At 37.5% G+C, this 21,295-nt stretch overlaps 5 protein-coding genes across 7 annotated transcripts; 1 reads left to right on the forward strand and 4 right to left on the reverse strand.

Annotated features, from left to right (window-relative positions):
- Positions 1 to 947: 947 nt before the first annotated feature.
- On the reverse strand, positions 948 to 3,058 carry LOC111786056 (krueppel-like factor). 2 transcript variants are annotated; one of them, XM_087126023.1, is made up of 3 exons: positions 2,870 to 3,058; positions 1,789 to 2,068; positions 948 to 1,269 (listed from the first exon to the last, which is right to left on the reverse strand). In XM_087126023.1, exons 2-3 carry the CDS (start codon positions 2,036 to 2,038, stop codon positions 1,235 to 1,237), a joined length of 285 nt encoding a protein of 94 aa, XP_086982149.1. In that variant the 5' UTR covers positions 2,039 to 2,068; positions 2,870 to 3,058; the 3' UTR covers positions 948 to 1,234. The 2 variants fall into 2 exon arrangements, with proteins under 2 accessions (XP_086982149.1, XP_086982148.1); XM_087126022.1 differs by having other exon boundaries at positions 1,789 to 2,076; positions 2,870 to 3,056.
- A 1,088-nt stretch (positions 3,059 to 4,146) lies between these two features.
- LOC111800988 (uncharacterized) lies at positions 4,147 to 8,150 on the reverse strand. Its single transcript, XM_023684935.2, has 3 exons — positions 7,671 to 8,150; positions 6,791 to 6,939; positions 4,147 to 4,494 (listed from the first exon to the last, which is right to left on the reverse strand). Exons 1-3 carry the CDS (start codon positions 7,854 to 7,856, stop codon positions 4,356 to 4,358), a joined length of 474 nt encoding a protein of 157 aa, XP_023540703.1. The 5' UTR covers positions 7,857 to 8,150; the 3' UTR covers positions 4,147 to 4,355.
- A 1,749-nt stretch (positions 8,151 to 9,899) lies between these two features.
- On the reverse strand, positions 9,900 to 12,209 carry LOC111799745 (protein LEAD-SENSITIVE 1-like). The gene is made up of 2 exons (XM_023683204.2): positions 11,630 to 12,209; positions 9,900 to 10,902 (listed from the first exon to the last, which is right to left on the reverse strand). Exons 1-2 carry the CDS (start codon positions 11,721 to 11,723, stop codon positions 10,181 to 10,183), a joined length of 816 nt encoding a protein of 271 aa, XP_023538972.2. The 5' UTR covers positions 11,724 to 12,209; the 3' UTR covers positions 9,900 to 10,180.
- Positions 12,210 to 13,322: 1,113 nt separating this feature from the next.
- Positions 13,323 to 19,087, reverse strand: FKGP (L-fucokinase/GDP-L-fucose pyrophosphorylase). Of its 2 annotated transcripts, none has more exons than XM_023684001.2 (7): positions 18,487 to 19,087; positions 18,036 to 18,303; positions 17,341 to 17,705; positions 16,849 to 16,975; positions 15,738 to 16,751; positions 14,840 to 15,567; positions 13,323 to 13,805 (listed from the first exon to the last, which is right to left on the reverse strand). In XM_023684001.2, the coding sequence occupies exons 1-7, from the start codon at positions 18,820 to 18,822 to the stop codon at positions 13,413 to 13,415; spliced, it is 3,231 nt and encodes a 1,076-aa protein (XP_023539769.2). In that variant the 5' UTR covers positions 18,823 to 19,087; the 3' UTR covers positions 13,323 to 13,412. The 2 variants fall into 2 exon arrangements, with proteins under 2 accessions (XP_023539769.2, XP_023539768.2); XM_023684000.2 differs by having other exon boundaries at positions 14,840 to 15,570.
- Positions 19,088 to 19,551: 464 nt separating this feature from the next.
- On the forward strand, positions 19,552 to 20,831 carry LOC111801039 (ATP synthase delta chain, chloroplastic). Its single transcript, XM_023685003.2, has 2 exons — positions 19,552 to 20,402; positions 20,615 to 20,831. Exon 1 carries the CDS (start codon positions 19,683 to 19,685, stop codon positions 20,370 to 20,372), a length of 690 nt encoding a protein of 229 aa, XP_023540771.2. The 5' UTR covers positions 19,552 to 19,682; the 3' UTR covers positions 20,373 to 20,402; positions 20,615 to 20,831.
- The last annotated feature ends 464 nt before the right edge of the window (positions 20,832 to 21,295 follow it).

The following is a 21,295-nucleotide window of genomic DNA, read 5'->3' on the forward strand; positions in this document are numbered from 1 at the left end:
GAGTACTCAATTAACAAGTTAAAACTTTCTTCTTCTGCCAACCTCCTATTGTTCTTCTTCTTCTTGCATTTTCGCACACCATCGGTTCCAGCTTATTGTCGTCGTGGATCATCGATCGTCTCGCACCGGCCTTGCTATCACTATTGCTTCTCTCTAATTGCATTGTCACCCCACATCAGCCGACAACCACGTTGTAGAGATAGTGCCAACACAACTGGTCGAATGTGTCACTCTGAACTCCTAACGCGTACACTAGCTTATCATATTTTAGATTACTGCTGAAATATGTGCCAATTTGAGTCAATTTCCTTTTCGATTTTGAATGTTGTTCTTTAAGATACGTTAGTGTTCGAGTCATGGGAGCGATTTCGTATCTGTAGGAGAATGGAGGTTTTTGATGCATCTTGTGCTAATGCTACAAAATTTAAGGTTATGACATCTACTTAGGTCAGGAGTTTCAAATCCCTATACACTTGCCTCATATGAGATTCTCAAAGTAGCAAAGAGCAGAAGCCTGGCTTCTCCATTTCTCCAAAGGCAAGAATGCAGTATTTGGGGCCTAATCCAGGCCTTCCTTATCTTGCTGAAAATCCAGCCAAGCAAGCAACCTTTTCTAGACTCTTATAGACTCTTATTCAGGCTTGCTTATGCAATTTGTACTCTCCATCTTGTTAATTTTCCTCATCTTACATTTTAGCAGGTCAATTATCCGAATCTGAAGAAGGAAGAAAGGGTTTGTTTATCTGAATCTTAACCAACAAATGTTTGCGAGGGGAGAAATTGTGGAAAACAGAGACTTTAGAGATGGTTAAGAGAGATGTCAACTTGAGCATAGCTCAATTAGTTAAAGAGATATCTTCGACCAAGATGTGGAGAGACTATTGTTGATAAAAAAAAAAAAACTCTACCTAGGCAGGGAAACATGATAAGATTACTAGCACATGATATCCACCAAAACCCAGCTTTACCAGAGCAAAGCAACAATCTGTATAAGCTTTATGCCAAAAATGATTGCATTTATTGTCATTTGTGCTTGATCTATAACTACAGAAACAACCAATAGCTGAATTGGAGTCATAACTTCGAAAAACTTACTGGTTATTGCTTCCAATTTTTGTACAACTTCACAGTGACAATAAAAGATGTTTTCCTTTATATGTGCCAAAACTAAGGATTGACAACAAAACAAAACCCAGAACTGGATGATCTTATTACAACTTCATACTTCTGTACTCTACTTGTCAAACTCCCAGACCACACCTCCATCCTCTGCAAGAACACATCAAAAAAGAAACTTCAATAGTCAATCACACTGTCTATCTCTCATACACATCAAAAAGAAAATGTTGTGTCATAAGTTTTGTAGTTGAACTATCAATTTTGTGTCCAAGATATTTTTTAACATAAAAAAGTGTATCTAATAGGTCCCATAATTTTAAAAATGTCTGATTATTGAACTTTCCATTCAGTTTCTTATATGTCTCAGACATATTTGAATAATAAACTAATTGATCATATAGAGTTAAATTTTATATCTAAGAAGACTTTAAAGTTTCAATTTTATGTCTAGTAGGTTCTATTGGACACAAGATTGAAAGTTTAAATATCTACTCGACACTTTTAACGGTCTTTTAACCTATCAATATAAAGCCTAAAAGTTCATGGATTAAACTGATAATTTAACTAAAAGAAAAACAGAGGAAATAAAAAAGCTATGAATTCTGGATAAGGTTAATGATATTGCTAGGATTATGAAGTAAGACTATTAAGAACAAATTCAAAGCTTACTTTTAACTTTGTCGTTAATCCATATCTCCACCAGCATCCCAGCTCCAATTCCACCTGCAATACACGCGCCATAGAATGCAAGGACCGAGGGAAGGGATCTTCTAGGAAGAAAATAATACTCTGGAATTTGCCTAACTTTTGTTGGACGCCTTTTCTTTAAAATGTTTATAGAGCTGGGATCTTTCTGCATATCGCCACCCACGGCTTTCCAATCGACTCCCTTGAAAGGGTCTTTTGCCTCTTCTGCCATAGCTGTCTGTTGATTGCCTCTAACTCAAATCTGATACGCTTCAAACCAAAACCAAAAAGAATAAAGGTTCAAATTACTTGTTTTTGCATAAGAAAATGATTCACTGAAAGTATGAAATGTGCAAAATGAAGGATAGGAAAGCCTCAGCCTCAGCCTGGCTAAAAGAATAGATTTACAAGAAAACTTTCGAACTGGCTCAAAGAGAAGATAACCTATAGTATGAAAAAGGGTTGGATAATCTGCACCAAAGTAGAGCCATAAGAAACCAATATTGTTCCTTCCCAACTAAAAATTCCAAAGAAAAGCCCTTAATTATTCCAAATAAGTCTAGCTTCAGCATTGGGAGGGTGATCATCGAAGCGAAGTGAAGAATGTTCATTTAATAATATAACTAGGAAGAAAAAAGTAGCAAACGACGGTAATGCCGGAAAAGCAATGCTACTGAACAGAGGATGGAAAGGCAATCCGAGTTTCTTCGCCAGTGTTTGCCTCACTCGCAGCATAGAATTCAAGCACGTTCTTCATTTTTTATTTGATTACATAATTTTAGCATTTAACCCAATTTCTAGATTTTACTTAATCAACCCAACTCCAATTCTACGACTAAAAAACAAAAAAAAAAAATTAAACAAAACTTAATTCATCACATAAACTAAACACAGCACATAAATTATAACCAAGAAAAGTAGGAAGAAAATGTAGATGACACAATGTAAATCGAAGAAATCGAGGAAGGGGGCGAACAGCAGAATCGAGAAATGGAAGTGAATATCGAGAGCGTAAATCAAAAAAATGGAAGAATCGGAAAACTAACAAAAACTTCAATCCTACCAGTCCGAGAGAGATAAGCGAAAGAATCGAAAGCGGCCGGAATTGACGTTGTGCGACGCTGTGAGGGCGGTGGTCCAGTGGATTGTATTAAGCAATGAGAGATGAGGATTGATTTTGAGAGAGAGCTGGGGAAAGGCACAGATTCACGATGAGCAAATTAGGGCAAACTCTTTTTTTTAATTAAAAAAACACCCAAATTATGAGCCTTATTTCAATAATAAGTCACTGTGTTTTTTTTTTTTTTTTTACGCTGAATTTTCAACTATTTCTCAAAAAAAAAAAAATGCATTCTAACTTTTAATTTTTTTTTTAGTAATATTCTTCCAACTCTAAAAAATAATTTAAGAAAACGACATATTTGGAATACTCGGAAAGATCATGGGTTTATAAACAAAGAATACTCTCTCCATTGGGAAGTCCGAAAGCAAAGTCATGAGAGCTTATACTCAAAGTGGACATCATGTTCGTCTAACATAGTATCAGAGTCATGCCCTAAACTTAGTCGTGTCAATAGATTGACTCCTTTCCAAAATGAAAGGAGTCAAGCCTCTCGAATGACTCCAAAATGAAAGGAGTCAAGCCTCCTGAAGGCAGTAAATACTTAGTCGTGTCAATAGATTGACTCCTTTCCAAAATAAAAGGAGTCAAGCCTTGAAAGGAGTCAAGCCTCCTCAAGGCAGTAAATAAAGGCAGTAAATAACTTAGTTGTGTCAATAGATTGACTCCTTTCCAAAATAAAAGGAGTCAAGCCTTGAAAGGAGTCAAGCAGGCAGTAAATAACTTAGTTGTGTCAATAGATTGACTCCTTTCCAAAATAAAAGGAGTCAAGCCTTGAAAGGAGTCAAGCCTCCTCAAGGCAGTAAATAAGACAGTAAAAAAGACTCAAAAGGAGTCGAGCCTTGAGAGGTGTTAGGTGATGAAAGTCCCTCCTTGACTAATTTTGGAAATGATCATAAGTTTATAAACAAAGAATACTCTCATTGGTTCCCAAAACATACGTTTTTTTCCTTTTTTTTTTTTTAATGATTAAAGAAAAACTAGACGTCTCGTTTGATATTTAGCAAAATACGTTTCTAATTTAATCGAGTGAATTTGAATTGTTAGGTTCCTCCTTTGGGTTTGATCATTTGTTATAAAACACAATAGAAATGAGAGATGAAAATCAAGGTTCATATTTGTGCAGAAGAACCAACTGAAGAAGCATTTAAGTGTGTAGTCCTAAAAATTACTTTATAATAACAACAGTGAAACTCAAATGCATCAACATTTTTCTCCACTGTAGAAAAGATAATTGGATTTACTTAAATTCATTCAGCAACAAGCGGAGGGAGGGAGCCAGCAGTCGGTACAAAAAAAGAAAACTACGAATTTTTCAGTATCCTTCCTGTCCCAACTACTATACAAAGGTATAACGTTTTACCAGGTTGAGAGACGAACCAGAAGCGTTTTGGGCAAGTCGAACCGAAAATCTCTTCATGTGAGACCTTCACTTGTCTGCGTTGATCCCGAAGATGCGTACCTTGTGCATATGAGGAAACTTGGCAATAACTAGTACGATTACTGCTAGGGTGTTCAGAAATAACATTGGATGTTGATAGTCAGTTGTGTGTGAGGCTATCAAGTACCTGTACAATAAGAAGAACAAGAAGTTAATGAAGTTTTCTTTTTTGTTCATTTCAAATCACAAGGGAAGGTCCGATAATAGAGTAGAGTCAAAGGTTCCGAATTTCATACATTTTCCTCTCCTGTAAAGTGAAGTAGCTCTTTTAACGATAAATAATTTGTTTGCCGGGAAAGGAGCGAAGGCAATAAGAAGTTCAATATAGCAAGAACCTTTGGAAAATCTCAATCTCTAAAAGGTGCAAACTTGTTATAGGGTCGCTGAGTTCGGGTGGTTTTAACATGGAGGACCCTATGCCTTCCCTTAGTCTAGTTGACATGGTCTTCGCACGAATGACCTCGAAGACCCTGATGATCTTAGTCTAGTTGACATGGTCTTTGTATGAATGAACTCAAAGACCCTGATGATCCTAGTCTAGTTGACATGGTCTTTGTAAGAATGGCCTCGAAGACCCCGAGAGAAAGAGAGAAATCAAAGAGTACTCACGAAGAAAACACAGACTCATCCTAGGTACAATGTTGTTTACCAGTAAATTATCTAATAGTTTTGCTTCCTATAGCCATACCTCTCTCATGGTAAAGCATCATAGATCAGAGACTCTTATAAAAAAAAGAACATATATGCATACGGCTTTAGCAATGTCAAACCAGTATAAAAGAGCAATCATGGATCTGAAGCTAAAATGAAAACTCAAAAGATAATAGAGTTACTCGAATAGAACCAGTATTAAGTAATAAGAACTGAGTTAATCCTGAAAGAGCTGAAAGAGGGGCACACCAATGAGCAATGAAAATGTGTCCAAAAGGAACCCCAGTAAGGATTCAAGTCAAGAGAAATGCAAGAAAAGTAGATCTCGAGATTCCGAGTCTCTAATACAGACAACGACAATTACGTAAAGTACAGTAATGACGTTTCCTTCTTTGGATAATGTCTGTAGAACCGAAGTCCTCAAGAGAAAGAATTCAAAAGAACTATTAAGAATGTTTCTGTTGTGAGATGTAGCATTAGACAAGTCTAGATGCACACCAAATTATCCTCCTATTGGTTATGAAAGAAACCTCGAATATTCTACTCGTAGATCTTTCGATCCAAATGTGTTCCAGAAAAATTGAAAATTCAGATACATCTCTCCTGATTCCAACAATTCTCAACTTTAGAGGTCTTTGGAACTAGAGATCTATAAATGTCTCGAGAACACTATGCTAAGCAGAGAGTCTAGAGCCCACCCATGGTGCCCGACATTTTTTTTTTTTTTTTCATTTCTAATTAGAAGTCGAGAAACTCTCCCTCATAGAGCCCACCCACGATACGATGCAACTCTCCCTCCCAATACTCTCAGGCTTTTCAGGGTGCCTTACATATGGTAGCAAGTTGAACATCGTGTCAAGTTAGGATAACGAGATACGTACATTGATCACCATGAAACTCATAAGTGAAGTAGTACGACTCAAGCTCTATCCTTCTCATCCCTCATCTTTTCCCTTGATCACAATTCAATTGTCATCTCTCAATCCTCTCAGTCAGTCCCTAAGTTCATGTTCAATAGTTCTTTCCAGTTACCACTTGTAAGACTTCGAATTTATGCTGTAACTAAGACTGATTAAACTCCAACAAGTTTGATGCTCAAGTTCTAGGCTATACATTTATAAGGCCCCGGATCCGTACTTATGGATTGGATCTGGGACAAAAAATGAAATTAGTAAGCAAAAATCCGACGAAGGCCAAGTTCATGATAAGAACTGTTAAAATTCCCAACAAAACAAAACACAAAAAACACAGCCCATTTCGTTCGGTTCAGCTTTGTTGGCCTAGTTTGGTTTCCACCGCCACTAGGAAAATACGACGATTTGCCAATGTCATCGTATTCAAAATTTTGCAGCAACAACCATCATCTTATCATGTAGAGGCTGTTAAGATCAGCGTCTACCGCCATAGCTCTAAAGTTCGCCAACTAGAAAATTTGTAAGTTTAGTTTAAATCCCTAGAATCACAAGCCTGGAGATTTTGAGTTAGAAAAAAGAGGTCATTGAGTAAACAGAACTCTCCAATCAATCATCAGAAGAACTATGAAGATGATTTATCCATATCAGAGAAATATCACACAACAATATAGAAGAGAACATAGAAAACATTGGCTGTCAAAAACACGTAGAGTACGAGTAAGACGTTCTTAAAAATCTCACTCAAATTCATGAGTTCAGGAAAATAAAACAACAAAAAGCAACTCAAATAAAAGCAGTCTAAAATTTGATTTCAGAATTATGTAGTACTTAGGTTTCGTAATATAATAGATAACTTACAGCACCACAGGAACAACAGTCAAGAATTTTCGGTTGCGGGTAAGCTGCTTTCCGTTGTCAATCTGCTCCCACCATGTCAATCTGTTGTAGATCCCTTGGTCTTCAGCAAATGGTGTCCCTTTCTTCCAATGGAAGCAGTGGTAGGTGACCTGAAGTAAAAGACACGCACATTTCTATCATTTTATACAAAGACATAGCGCATATCAACTTCAAAGAACGGAGCATAAGAACGTTCTAAATCATTCTAAGCTGATCGCTAGGACCACACATCGAGAAAATTACAAACGGAGTTCACTGACTCTTAACCCAGAAAGATTCACATTTACACATAAGAACATGTATGGCAATAAATCAAACATAAGCTGAAAACATTATGGTCTTTTCAACCATTTCTAATCATATTTCACCCGTGTGTCTTCCACAAACAATTTTAGTGCCATTAAACTAAACAACAGCCTAAGACTATCAATGGCTCGAGGCTTGAAATAAAACAACACGGAAAAGGGTTATGAAATCAAAGATACTAGAATGTTTATCTACTACAATATCCCTCCGCACCAAGAATCCAAAGATGAACATCTGAAACAGTAAAAATCGAACAGAAAGAATCTCTTTCGTATCAAAATTACTTACATGCAAGTACAATAAGCATATAATTACCAAACCAAGCATGAATCCAAAATCAAATTCACAAAGCCAGAACAGTTGGGCTATCCATCCTTGTTTCATTTTCACAAAATCAACGAAAACGAAATCACAATAAGATTAAATTGAAGAGGCATACAAGTCAACAACAATCCAACGTCCAATGATGATATCAAGGGAAGGAAACAACACCCAGATCAAAAAGAAAAGAAAAAAACAAAATCGATGCACATACAGCAAAATGAGATAGATTGACGATGGTCCAGGCCATTCCAGGAGAGCAGCCAAATACAGAGAGAACGAGAAGCCAAGTGAAGAACAAAATGAGAATATAAGTCGTCCAAACACCAGGATAAAGAAACCATTCCGTGTTCCTATTCAGATCCGCCGGAGGCATAGCCTTAACATAGAGATTAGCCATCAACCCAGATTCTGATTTTGCTCCGAAACACCGGTGATGCGAAAAAATCCAACCTCTCCTACGGAATCAACTAAGAAAAAGAACGGAATTTGCAAATCAAATCGCAGCGATTGATGGCGTGGTTAATAGTTCAAATATTAGAAACGAAACCCAGATGGCTTTTCTCTAGGTATGGTTTCTTTCGTTCGTGGGGTTGGGCAATGATCGAAAAACAGAGCTTAAAATTGGGAATCAAGCTCTGATGATAACAATAAGAAAGCACTAACCCTTACCCACCGCCCCAACACAAGAAATAAAAATTTAGGTCCGACTAATTAACACGAATTTATCCCTTTCAATTCTCCTTTTTCCTTTTTTTCTTTTTATTTTAAGAATTTTATAGCCTTAAAATAATAACATTTTCAATTTATTTCCTTTTTACTTTTTTTAAGAAAACATTGGACGTCCCTTACATAGTAATTAAAGCTTGAGTTTCATTAAAAATAAAATAAAAAAATTATATACTAAATTCAACATAAACCCTAGATCTAAATAGTTTATAAACGTTCGTTAGAGCTTTTAAGAATTTTTCTTTTTCTATTACGCTGTCTACAATAACTATGAAGAAATACGAGCTTATTGCACTCGAGTTTAGTCCAATCTCATCCAAAAGTTTAAGATTGAAACAACCCGATTCTCCTTAAACAAAGTAGAATCGAATTAGATCGAGAAAAACTTTGGGTTCGACTCCAAGTTTCTCGCTTATAGTTGTATTCAACTAGCTAAATAAGCGAGGACAGAGATTATATTTTCTACCCCGACTCCGGCTCACTTTTATATTAAAATATTATAGTTGATAAATAAATATTTTTTAAGGGTTAGAAATTTATATTATACCATTTAAATGTTTTACTCTTTTAATATAAATTATATTAGAAACCGTAAAATATTTATTAAAAAAATTCAATCTCACAAATTCTCTACGAGAATTTTCATTTTAATTTTTGTAAAAATAAATGAAAAATTTGGCAGAAACAAAGAATAAAATAGGAAGGGATAAACTTTCTCATCCTTGCCTCGTAGACATCTCTAACTATGAATATATATATACATACTGAAGTATTGTCTCTTGAAACAAACCGTTCCCAAGATTTTATTTATATAATTTGTAGAGTTCTTAGATTACTCTATCAAACTTTACAATGGAATTTATTGTCTAAGACAACGTAGGATTGTCCAAAAGACATGTTTTATGTTCCATTTGATAAAAGGATAATGGCTCAACATTCTAACTTTGGGTTCAAAATACATTAAGAATCTTTAGCCATTTATGGTTCATGTTCCGTCTCCCATATTCACAGAAAAGAGAGTACAGAATGGGTTTGAGGATTCGGTATGGAACCAATCAGATCTTCGAACTATAACTGAACAAGGGTCATTTTAGCATATTGTAATTCTCATGTTGTTCAACCGAATTAACCCATGAACGGTGAATGCTTCTGAAGCAAGCACAGTTGAAGAGTGGAAGTTACCAGCTCTAAGTTTTTCGAATTCCTTGAATAAAGTTGCAGTGGGACAACGATGGTACGACACTTGTTCTAATCTAGCAAATAAGTGAACAGTAAGAAATTTGGACTTTGAAAACAACGTCGGTATATGCTTGAGTCTCGGGTCATGTTTGCGAGAAATGTTTTATTAAACGTGAGCGAGAAAATACACTTGAAAACAATTTAAAAGAATTGAATAAAACAACAATACATGACTATAAGCAAAGAAAGAAACACCACGGCTTAAACAACATATAACTCAGAGTAAGAAGAATTCACGACTAGTCACATCCCCTATAATACATTTGGAGGCATTTTACCCTTGGTGGGTGTAGACATGATTTTGATGAATGTCATACACTCTCGTATTGACACAACAAGAAATGGTAAAAACCAATCTAAGATGAAAGCATGTAAAAAGGGTTTAGAACGGACATGCGGCCATGTACAACACGTCCTGGACAAGCTTACCAGGAAATCCAACATGCGGCCATAGACAACACGTCTTGAACAAGCATGACCATGACACATAGCGTCCTCTTTTTTATTTCTTATAATGAGATAGAATCACATTCTAACAATAAAAGAACAAAAAATAAACCTGGTTGTGAGTCTGTGACATCCTGACAGTGATATAGCTGACTACTTAATATTCATGATCAGGCTAGTTCATTCAGGTTAAAGTAACAGTGTGCAACCAAATAACATACCTATAAGAAGGAAAGAAGCCCGAGCAATTTCGAGTCAAGGATCAAATCTATACGAAGCAGCTCCCTGGAACACGAAAAGGAGTTGAAATCACCTGGCCACAAGCATTTTCGAATCTTCATTTTTCTTGGTGGTAGTTTGTTCTTGTTCTTCGTCGTCTTCGTCTTCCTCTTCGCTGCCCATTGACTCGAGAAAAAGAGGCAAGTCCTCAACAGCCACCTTAATCACATCAGTTCGAACGCCAATGTCGGTGGCATATCGACTCATGGTGTACATTCCAGCAGTCATCACAGCCATGCCAACAGGACTTGGCATAAGCAGCTTCAAAGGAGAGGAAAGAATGGCAGCCAAGGGAGCACCAATGACAGAAGAAGCTTGACCACTTCTTCCAACTCCAAGCCTGTCTACAATCAGAAGGCCTGTTTTGCAATATAAAGCAAAATCCTCACAGTTGTTTTGGAAAACATTGTAGTTTCCGAATCCGTTTTGAAGAAGATACATTGCTCGGTGAATAACGACATCGAACGAGTCGGATGTAGCAGTGGTGCAAGTGCCACCCCTGACCCTGGAAAGGAAAACTGATGGGGTGACCCCATAATCAAAGCTGTAAAGGGATCCATTTCTTAGGAAGCAGTCCAGACAAGAAAGAACTACCCCGCTGTTCAGCTGTTTGAATCCACAGTCAGGGAAAACCGGACAGGATGATGGATTGCTTGAACTTGAACCATAGAAATCAGGAGGTGTGTCAGTGTTTGAATTTAAGGTTCTTTGTGGCCTAAAATGCACAACCTTGCTTCCCCCGACAAAGATGCCTACATGGAGAAACCAGTGGATTCATGGTCGTGCTTAGTTTAGAATGTAAAATCTTATACATGAAATTTTGTTCTAAACTGAAGTTTCAAATGAAAAATCCTATGCATACAGGTCTTAACGAGCTGAAAATTGCAAGGACCTGCTAAGGCAATCAATATCCAGCCAAAAGAAACCAAAATCAAACAAAATCTTGGTAATGGGATCTCTTTTTTAGTTCAAGAACATGTGGAGTGGAGGTATTCGAACCCTGACATAGACGTGAGAACCCACATCGATTAGGGAGGAGAACGAAACATTCTTTATGAGGTTGTGAAAACTTCTCCCTAGCAAACAGTGTTTTAAAAACTTCGAGGGAAAGCTCAAAGAGGATCGTATCTGCTAGCGGTAGGTTTGGACTGTTATAGTATATGCTTTAACGAGTTTAGATATGTTCGGATCGGACTTAGAATCCGATTTCTATCAGCATTAGGATGAAACACACAACTTATAGAGAAATGCACTTGAAGTGAAACGAAGCTCAGACAATATACATTAGCAATAGAGTAGCTAGAACAATAATGCTGAACAATGAACAACAGTTCATGCGATTTACTCCCAGAAATAGAAGAATCAGCCAGAAAAAAGAGAAACCCAGAAACAGAAATAAGCGGATAAATGATATTCAGATCGTGTTCATCGCATAGAATCTCAAAATTTCAAAATGGGGGAAGAAATATAGAGAAATACCATGATGGGAATAGGCGAAAACAGCTCTATAAGTGTAAATATGATCGCCTGGTTTGATTTGGCTTCTCTCCACTCGATTACTGATCAAACCCATTTGCTTCCTTCGCCTGCTCTCTCTGTTTTCTGGGTCTCTACTTCTTCATCGAACCGCCAATCGGAACAAATCTGGAGTACCCACCACAGTCACTGACTCACTGAGAAGACGACCGACTGAAATTATGACTTCCTTTTGGAAAAGAAGGAAAAAAAACAAAGCGGAAGAAGCGAAATGTGTGGGTTATGGTGTGGCGATCAATGGTTGGGTGGTGCGAGAATCAGTTCAACGAACCCATTTCGCTTTTGGGTCTCTCTTTTTTCTTCCGGATTTGCTTTAAAAAGGCGCCATCATATGAATCACCGTATAAAATTGTTCCTGTTTTGATCCCATTTCGCTCAATAGATCAACATTTCCACTGCTTAATCCAAACAAACAATTTGAATAAGATCACAGAAGATTGAACGAAGGGGAAAGGCGACTTTTTATTGCAAGAAAGAAAAAGGGAATTGAAATTAGATGGGTGCAATAATTATTGATTTGGAAATTGGTTGTTGGAATTGGAATTGGAATGGAAAGTGAGTAATGAGGGAATCTTTTGTGCTTTGGATTCGTTGCCATTGTTACAAGTTATGCTTTGGCTAATGCTTTAAGCATTTTGTTATCTTTTCCATCTTCACAAAATAAACTCGAATTCTATGTTCATGTGCTTTCGTTCACTTCCCGAGTTTGAATTATGTTATACCTGTTGGATGATGGAAGTCCCACATCGACTAATTTAGGGAATGATCATGGGTTTATAAGTGAGGAATGCTAACTCCATTGCTATAAGGCCTTTTGGGAAGCCCATAGCAAAGCCATGAGAGCTTATACTCAAAGTGGACAATATCATACCATTGTGGAGAGTCGTGTTCGTCTAACAATACCTCTTGTATTAGTATTGTTTCTTAAATAATGAAATTACTTGTTTACTAAAATGATTAATTAACCAACAATATCTTTAAGGTAATTAATTAGCTAATTAGTATTGTAAAACATAATTACCATTGAAATTAAATTTATAATTAATAATAACCAACTAGAACTAATTGCAATTAATTAATTATCCTAATTAAATATTTTATTATAATATTTATTTTATACATATTATATAAATGATGTTTTGAATTATTTTTTACCATTTTATTATCTTATTTAAAATAATTTAATCCACTAGCATCGTATTTGATTGTAAAATATAACATATATAAATAATTCTTTAATTTGATTATTGTACTAATTATTTACCATTAAAACATTTATATAACTTTATTAAAATTGAAAATAATTATTAAGATTATAGTTAAATAAATTTAAAAACCTAAAATTTTAACTCATATTATTCATAATCATTCATGAATGAAAATTAAAATAATTAAAAGTAACGTAACAAAATAAAAAATATTGCGTGTCGTACCAAAAAAATTAAAAATATTGCGTGTCGTACCAAACACAGTTATACTCATCCTTTCCCCTTTTCATATGTTTGCAGGCTGTCGGTCGAGGTAGAGTTGTGCAGTCACAAGCTGTCGGACGAAGTATGATACACAAGAACGAAGAAACTATTAACGAGCTGAAAATTTAAATCCGAAACAAACTACAGATTCAATAGCACAGATCAAGCAACAATATGTTCTTCACTTTATTTCACAAACATGTTTAATATGAATATGGATGAGAATAAATAAATAATAGCAGAATTCAAAATCTCTATAAAGATATGCTCCAATTGTAGACTTTAACGTCGAAGTTCTTATCATCTTCAAGCTTGTTTCTCAATTCCATGGCTAATACTGAACTTTTGGCCAATAATAAAGCGAACCCTCCGCCACCAGCACCCACCAGTTTGTACCCACAACAATAGGGGTCTGCAAATGCAAACAGCTTATCAACAAACTCATTGCTGCAGAAAGGATCTAGTTCCTGATGCAACCGCCATGTCTCCATCATTATTTCTCCTAATTCATCGACGTCACAGTTCATCAGTGCTTCTCTTCCGATCTTTGCTAGCGTGGCTAAACGCTTAATGCTGGATATGAGAAGGTTATCGCGTCGGAGATATCGAGTCACCACCTTGTGAAGGACTTGATGTGCAAGTCGGACCTGCATATTAGCTAAACCATATAAGCCCAGAACAACAGAGTTGCAAAATAAGATATTAGATTGTAAGATGGTTGAAGCATATGTTTTTGGTCGAAAGTTCAGATTTTGAATCTCCACTCACATACGTATTGTTGAACTAAGAAGAAGATATTGCATAATATAAACCGGAGTGACCCAACAGAGTAAACCATTAGCATCAGGATGTTAAGAATCACGGATCTCTACAGTGGTATGATATTGTCCACTTTGAACCTAAGCTCTCATGGCTTTGCTTTGGGCTTCTCCAAAGGCCTCGAACCAATGGAAATGTATTCCTTTATAAACTCACAATTCCCTAAATTAGCCAAGGTGAGACTCCCTCCCAACAATTCTCAACAATCCTCCCCTCGGACAAAGTATACACCATAGAGCTTCCCTTGAGGCATACGAAGCCCTCGAACAGCCTCTTCTTAATCGAGGTTCGACTCCTTCTTTGGAGTCTTCAAACAAAGTACACCCTTTGTTTGACACTGGAATCACTTTTTTACTACACCTTCAAGGCTCACAATTCTTTGTTCAACATTTGAGGATCCTATTGACATGGCTAAGTTTAGGACATGACTCTGATACCATGTTAGAAATTACAAACTTCTATCATGGTATGATATTGTACACTTTGAGCATAAGCTCTCATGGCTTTGCTTTGGACTTCCCCAAAAGGCCTCATACCAATGGAGATGTCTTCCTTACTTATAAACCCATGATCCTTCCGTAAATTAGCCACCGCGGAACTCCCTTCCAACAATCCCAACAATCCTCATGAAGAAGTCAAGTTTACAGTTCATTCTTAATGAGAAACAAGCAAAGTGATATCACAAGAACGAAGGAAAAAAAAACAACTTTTAGCATCCAAGAAGTAAGATTGATATCAATCTCAGAGAAATCTGCACACATATTACACTTTCAAACGTTCATTTATATTAAAAGAAGCTTGTAGTTTCGAAACTCGACAACAAAGGTCGATTCGGAGAAGTGAGGAAGTTTAGGAAGCTTACTTGACCAGTAAATACCACAAGCAATCGATTCTGCAACTCGGAGACCAAATGAGGTGTTGATAACAAGGGGATAACTTGAAGACGTAATGGGATTCCAGGAAAACTTGTGGTAAACTTGATGCCAGGATACAAACCTCCTATTTGATCCTGCCAGCCACCTCCAGTCCCCATAAGCTGCTCTAGTACCAATACAAGTCTGGCAACATTTTCATTGCTTTCATCACCATCAGTTATCTGAAGAAGACCTTTTACCACAGCAGCAGCTAAGATGCTGGACGTTCCCAGACCGCTACCACGAGGCACATTTGCCCAAGTCTTGATTTTCAAACCAAAAACTGTTAGAATATGATCGTGAATAATGCCAGTCACAAGCAATGCAGATTTGACGAGCCGGAATGGATCATCACTATCAAATGGAGTGGTAATCGAGTTAAGGTCTTCGATATGTAACTCGTTTCCAGCATCATCATTGAACTGAACTCCAGAAATTTTCGTTGTTTCTATACAGGTCCCAACAGGAAGTGAACCTTCCAAGTTAATCGCCATGTTCAACACACAACCTGGACGCTCTAAGCTCCATGGAGGAGTGTCACTCCAACCACCAACAAAATCCACACGTACAGGTAAGTCAACAGTTACCTTTTTATGGTGGATTAATTGGTTTATGCTATTATCAGAGAGGCTATTTCCATGTCCCAGTCTATCAGTGTCAGGCTTGTCCAAGAGATCTTCTAAAGATGAAAAAAAGGTGGTTATACATTAGGAAACAAAATAAAATAAAGTTCAGATCAGTAACTATTTTGACAAGATAAACGATCGAGTAACGGACAAATATTAATGGCAGAAAAAAAAGAACACTTTGGTTCTTTCAAACGTTGACGAACACCATGTTTTCTACCTTTAAAGCCATATCTTACAGCTGAAGCAGTTTCATCAGCAACTGCAGCCCAAACTTCCCGTTCCAACTCTTGTGCTGCTGTCTCCTCACTGCATGCTCTAAGGAGATCAACTTGCACCTGGTGCACTCGGCTCTTCGGAACAACTTTAATGTTCTGGTCATGAAATTCAGCACACTTATCTAGAAAACCCTTGCAAGTTTCTAATCCCAAAAGTTCTTTCTGTTTTATTTCTTCGCATAGTTGGGACAAATTACGTCCAAGCATGCCGAAGTCGATACAAGCCTTAGCAATTCCAGCAGCAAGTTCTGCTTGGTGATTACTAGATCCTGTACACATTTTAAGAAAATTGATCGACTTGTGTAGTTCTTCCAGACTTACTCGATGAGAACTTTTCCATAACCCAAGCAAGTGCTCTGTTTTTTTGTAACTCAAGCCCATCAGCCACATAGCCAAGGTAAGCATCTCAAAGTAGGAAAGAACTGGAAATATTCTAGCATTCCATAAGCACTTCTCCTGAGTTCCTGCTGTTGCCCATAGATCACTTTCTTCAATGCCTAAATCTTGCAAAACCTTCTTCCAAGGCTTCCCACAAAATGTCCCGCCCTTAGAGACCGACATTTTCGGGTTATCATGAAGTCCACAATATACTATGACTCTTTCGGTGTAGCCTCCTAATGGAACCTCCCAAAGACAATGACGATCGGGAAGCATAAACCTAAATGCATCTCCTGGTAACTGATTGTTAATTCCTGAGATGTTAACACTAACAACTATACATTGAGAACCAATCTGTACTCCAGCAGAAATGGAAGAATCATAAATGAGAGAGTCTTCTCCAACGGAGACTTCAGGCCCAATTTTACTGGAAAGGATAACAACAGATGCTGCAATATCAGATGCTGTAGTAGCTGGGATAGAACACAAGTGTCGTCGTCCAATAAGTTCTGATTTTTCCCCACTTAAATGATCCAAAACTTCACTCGAGGTGCCAAAATGTAAGAACAACAAGTCATCTGCAATTTAAAAGATCATACAAGAATAACTTTAACTACAAAAAATTATAATGCAAGAGGATATAATAAACTTCAGTTGCAAAGATTTTTGACATACAGGCACAATAGCTGAACATCTTATGCCTTCCCAGCCTACGAATCAATTCTTCACCCATAGGACGTGGCTGCAACCATGCGTGTTTGGCAGGAACCCAAGCAGCTACCAGATCTTCATATAAACTAATCTACACATACACACAAACATTTATTTGATACATAAAGCATACCGTTGCTTAAAGTACAAAGAAATATTGAGATCTTCATTTCTGATAAATTAGGAAGGGAAGAGGCGAGGACGTTGCGACCATCTTACCAACACAAGAATCAGAAATGTGTGAAAACAATTTCCACTTGCAATCCAAGGAAAAAGAAACAAAAAATGAAATTTTTTACAGAATAAATAAAAACAGACAACTTCACGCTTTCATATTAGTGTTGATTGGAATATGATCTAATCCTAAATAGAGAGATGTGAATGTACTCCTATTACTTCTACTGCTTTGTTTCTTGTGCAATGTTAAAATTTAAAGACTGAATATTAGTAGCTTGCCTCCTTCCCACACTTCAGAAGCTCTGAAACCATAGGTTGGCATGAACATGCAAGCAAAGCTAGCTCAACCCATCCTTTACCTCTAACTGCTATTATTCCAGTGTCGAGAAGCGTTCTACCATCACTTAGAACTGCATTATTCTTGGTGAGTTCATCAACACTCGGTTTCTGCAAGAGATTGTCGACTAGACTGAGAGTGTAACCACTGTCAGATGTCCCAATTTTAGATGCCACAATAACACCATGGTTGGAAGCAATATCAAGGGTGATAGGAACAGTGATTATGCAAGAGGCATCCTCTGGAAGAACCAAAGTGGATGCGTCAAAACAAGGTAGCACATCACCAGTCATCGTAAGTATGCCGCCTGTAATGATCTCAGCCAATCGCCCCCATCGAACAAGAAATGAAAGGAAGAAAATCAGTAATTGAGCATCATTATATAATAATAATGAAACTCCAAATAAGATGCTATGTATGTTCTTTATTTTTATTTCTACTAATTAGAACAATGGCTCTAAGTAGAAACTTGAACCATTTGTCTCCCTTCTCTATGGGAACTTAAATGCACATTGAAGGTATTCAATAAGTGTTCAAAACTCCAAGGTAAGAAGAACACCAAGGGAATATCTAGAAAATTATAGCAGAGCAAACAATCATGAAACTAAAACGAGCTGAAAAGAGAAGAGAAGACAACCTTCATTTTTAAAAGCCTGTCTTGCACATGAAGCAATGGCAAGAATATGGTCAAAGAGCAAAGGAACAGGGCCATCAGGATCATCAGCTGCTAAATAAGGTAGCGGCAAGAACACTTTCCCCATGGGATTTGCCCACGGTACTCTTTTCGAGTCACCACCAGCATGAAGCAATAGTATATGTTTTTTGGATATGAAGCTAGCAAGTTGTGAGAGAGATACTTCATTGTCATTATTCGGCGACTTACACCCATTACTCATAGTCTCCACCTATTACATGATTGAAAAAACCCAACAACAAAATCCCGCTAATCAACAAATCTAGAATAGCAGCATTCTTTAATCCAATATCGTGTCACTTATGCAGGGGAAACAAGAAATAAGGATGAATAACGATCATAGCAACGCCTAGGCTCAAGCGCGAGGTATCAAATGAGGTGAAATGAACATTACCTCAATACTAGGAACAAGGCCGAGCTTCTGATAATGTCTAGCAAGGGCGTGAATAGCATTAAGAGTAGCAGCTCCAGAGCCAATCCGCTGGCCATTGGGGTCCGGCACGGCAAGGGTGATCGTCGAGGGGGCAATTCGCCCAATACGCTTAGCCCGATTGAGCTGCCATTCGTAGAGCCGAGCTTGTTCGGGGCTAGCAGCGGTGAGAACAATCGCATCCCAAGTGGGAACTCTCGAGGGGTGCCTAACTGAGAGCCGTAAATGGTACCATGATTTTCTTAGAATTGATTGAAGATCGGCCTTCTTCTGTCTGGGGATCGAGACTCTGGGTTCCATCGTCTTCCTCGGAATTTGGAAGAATCGTCAAGAAGTTTTGGAGTGTTGAAATGGGTGCCGGTGGATTTGAAGGGAACTGAGAAGAGCGCGATGACAGGGATCGGACTGGGGCTGAAAACCAGGGGACCGGTGGACCATCAGGACCCTCTCGCTATAAATGACGATCGCAGCGGCAGATCTACTGCCGTCAACTCATGGTTTTTATAAACCATTTTTCATTTGCGAAGAACAACCCACCGTCAAACTCCAAATTTTATGGAAATCTCATACATTCATGAAATGATGAACTAATAAAATTTTGTATTGGACTAAAAAAAATAATTCAAAATTAATTTATTTTTATTTCCTTGTACGCCTCAATATATGTTTTTAACCATTTTTGGAACACGTGCAACTTCCACTTTCAAGATAGAGTTCTTTCTCTCGTATTAATTTTTTTATTTTTATTTTTTTTATTATTGTATCATACACTACATTAACGACAATACTATTTTTTTTTTTTTTTTTAATTTAAAAGTATGGTTTGGAAAATTCAAGATTATTAAAAGAAAAAAATACTAATAATTTTCGTCCAAAATAATAATAATAATAATAATAAATTTTAAAATTTAAAATTGATTTTGAAAATTAAAAAATATTATTAAGAAATCTGATAAATTCATGAACAGGACAAAGAACAATTCGTCATCAGCAGAATCATCCCCAATTTTCGACTTCATCGAAGCGTCCAGTGGTTGAATCCATGGCGTAGAATCACTGCCTTATCTCCATGGCGATGAAGCTCCTCGTAAACCCTAGCCGGCACTCATCTTCCTCCGATTAACGCTACTTCCCTATCTCTCTCTCTCTGTTCGTCTTCCATGGATACTCTAACAAGCTCTGTTTCAACTCTCAGAGTTCCATCCACTTTAGCTTCATCTCGCGACCTTCTTCACCTCAAGAGTCACTCTGCTCATCTTCCTCATCGTTCTCCTTCTCGCAGATCCAACTCAATCTCCAAACCCCCTAATTTTCTCTCTACTCACAAAACCCTAAATCCGCTTCCGTTTTCTTCTTCCTTCTCCTCTTCCTCCCCGCGCCGCTCCTCTTCGCCGTTACTTCACCGTCGTCCTGCTGCTGGATACGCCGCGGCACTCGTCGATGCATCGCAAACTACCGGATCGATTCACTCGGTGGCGAAGGACGTTGGGAGATTCTCGAAGGTGTTGAGAACGAAGCGAATCGGAGGGTTTTTGAACGATCCGTTTGTAGGGGAGGAGGAGAAAGGGCGATTGGTGAGGGAAATTGCAGCGAAGGGAGGGTTTGAGAAACAGGTGGTGAAGTTGACGAAGATGTTGATTGAGAAAAAGAGATTGGGGATTCTGAATGAGGTGTTGAGCGAATTCGAGAGGATTTATGATGAGCTTTGTGGAACTGAAGTGGTTTTGGTTTCTTCCAACAGGAAGATGCAGGAAGAGGAGCTGTTTGGGATTGCGAAGAATGTGCAAAGACTTAGTGGGGCTATGAAAGTGAAGGTTAGAAGCTTCATCAATGGCGGATTAATGGCGTAGAGGAAGATAATCTGGCTACAGAAGCTTTGAGTATGTGTTCAATTCACTTATCATTTTGATTACATTTCTTCTTCTTCAAGCTTCTACACTCAGCCCATTTTCTTCTCTTCTTCTTCTTCTTCTTCTCCTTCTCCTTCTCCTTCTCCTTCTCCTTCGATCGCATACTTCAGCCACTCAATGTTTGCCTTCTCCTAAACAAAAACGGTGGGAAGCAATTTAATGGGTTTGTTTTTAATTTGCAGAAATTTGTGCTGGAACTGGAAATTGTCGTGGTTTTCGAATTTTAGGTAATCTCGACCCCCAACAACACCCACCAAAAGGGCCTTTCAACCAACATTATTTTAGCCCTTTTCCTCTGTAACTTCACATATGATACGAGAAGTAGATCGAGAAAAACAAGTTTTTGTGGAAAACATAATGTGAATATATGTTCAACTGGCACTCTGTGTTTGTTTTGAATCTCTGGAACTTTCTTCTGCAATCATTAATGTAGCGTTATATGTGGAAATTTATGGTGCATTAGGATGATAGCTAATTAGACTAGCGTGGAATGAATTGTTGTTGCGTAAAATTATTCAATGTACTATTGTAAGTTTATGGGTCGAGTTTTAATATGGTGCCATCGGAAGAATGTTATTGTCCACGAGAATAGAGTTCTAGATCATTGCTATAAATACACCCGCTTAATTTTATTTTAAAAAATAAATAAGATCAAAACAAATTAAAAACATAAAATAAATGGGAGAGAGGCAACATAAAATAAATGAGAGAATAATTGGGAGAGAGGCATGAGTTCCACCGGTCAAATAAATAACTAAGATTGACATGTAAATAATCCATAAAACTAGGACAAGTAAAAATAGGCTGTCACGGGAAAGATGAAATAATGGGATCATAAACGCGCTAGGTAGGGGTCGAACCTA

Source organism: Cucurbita pepo, chromosome 8 (genome assembly GCF_057944985.1).
Source record: "Cucurbita pepo subsp. pepo isolate OVF chromosome 8, ASM5794498v1, whole genome shotgun sequence".
In the NCBI taxonomy this organism is placed as follows: Eukaryota; Viridiplantae; Streptophyta; class Magnoliopsida; order Cucurbitales; family Cucurbitaceae; genus Cucurbita; species Cucurbita pepo.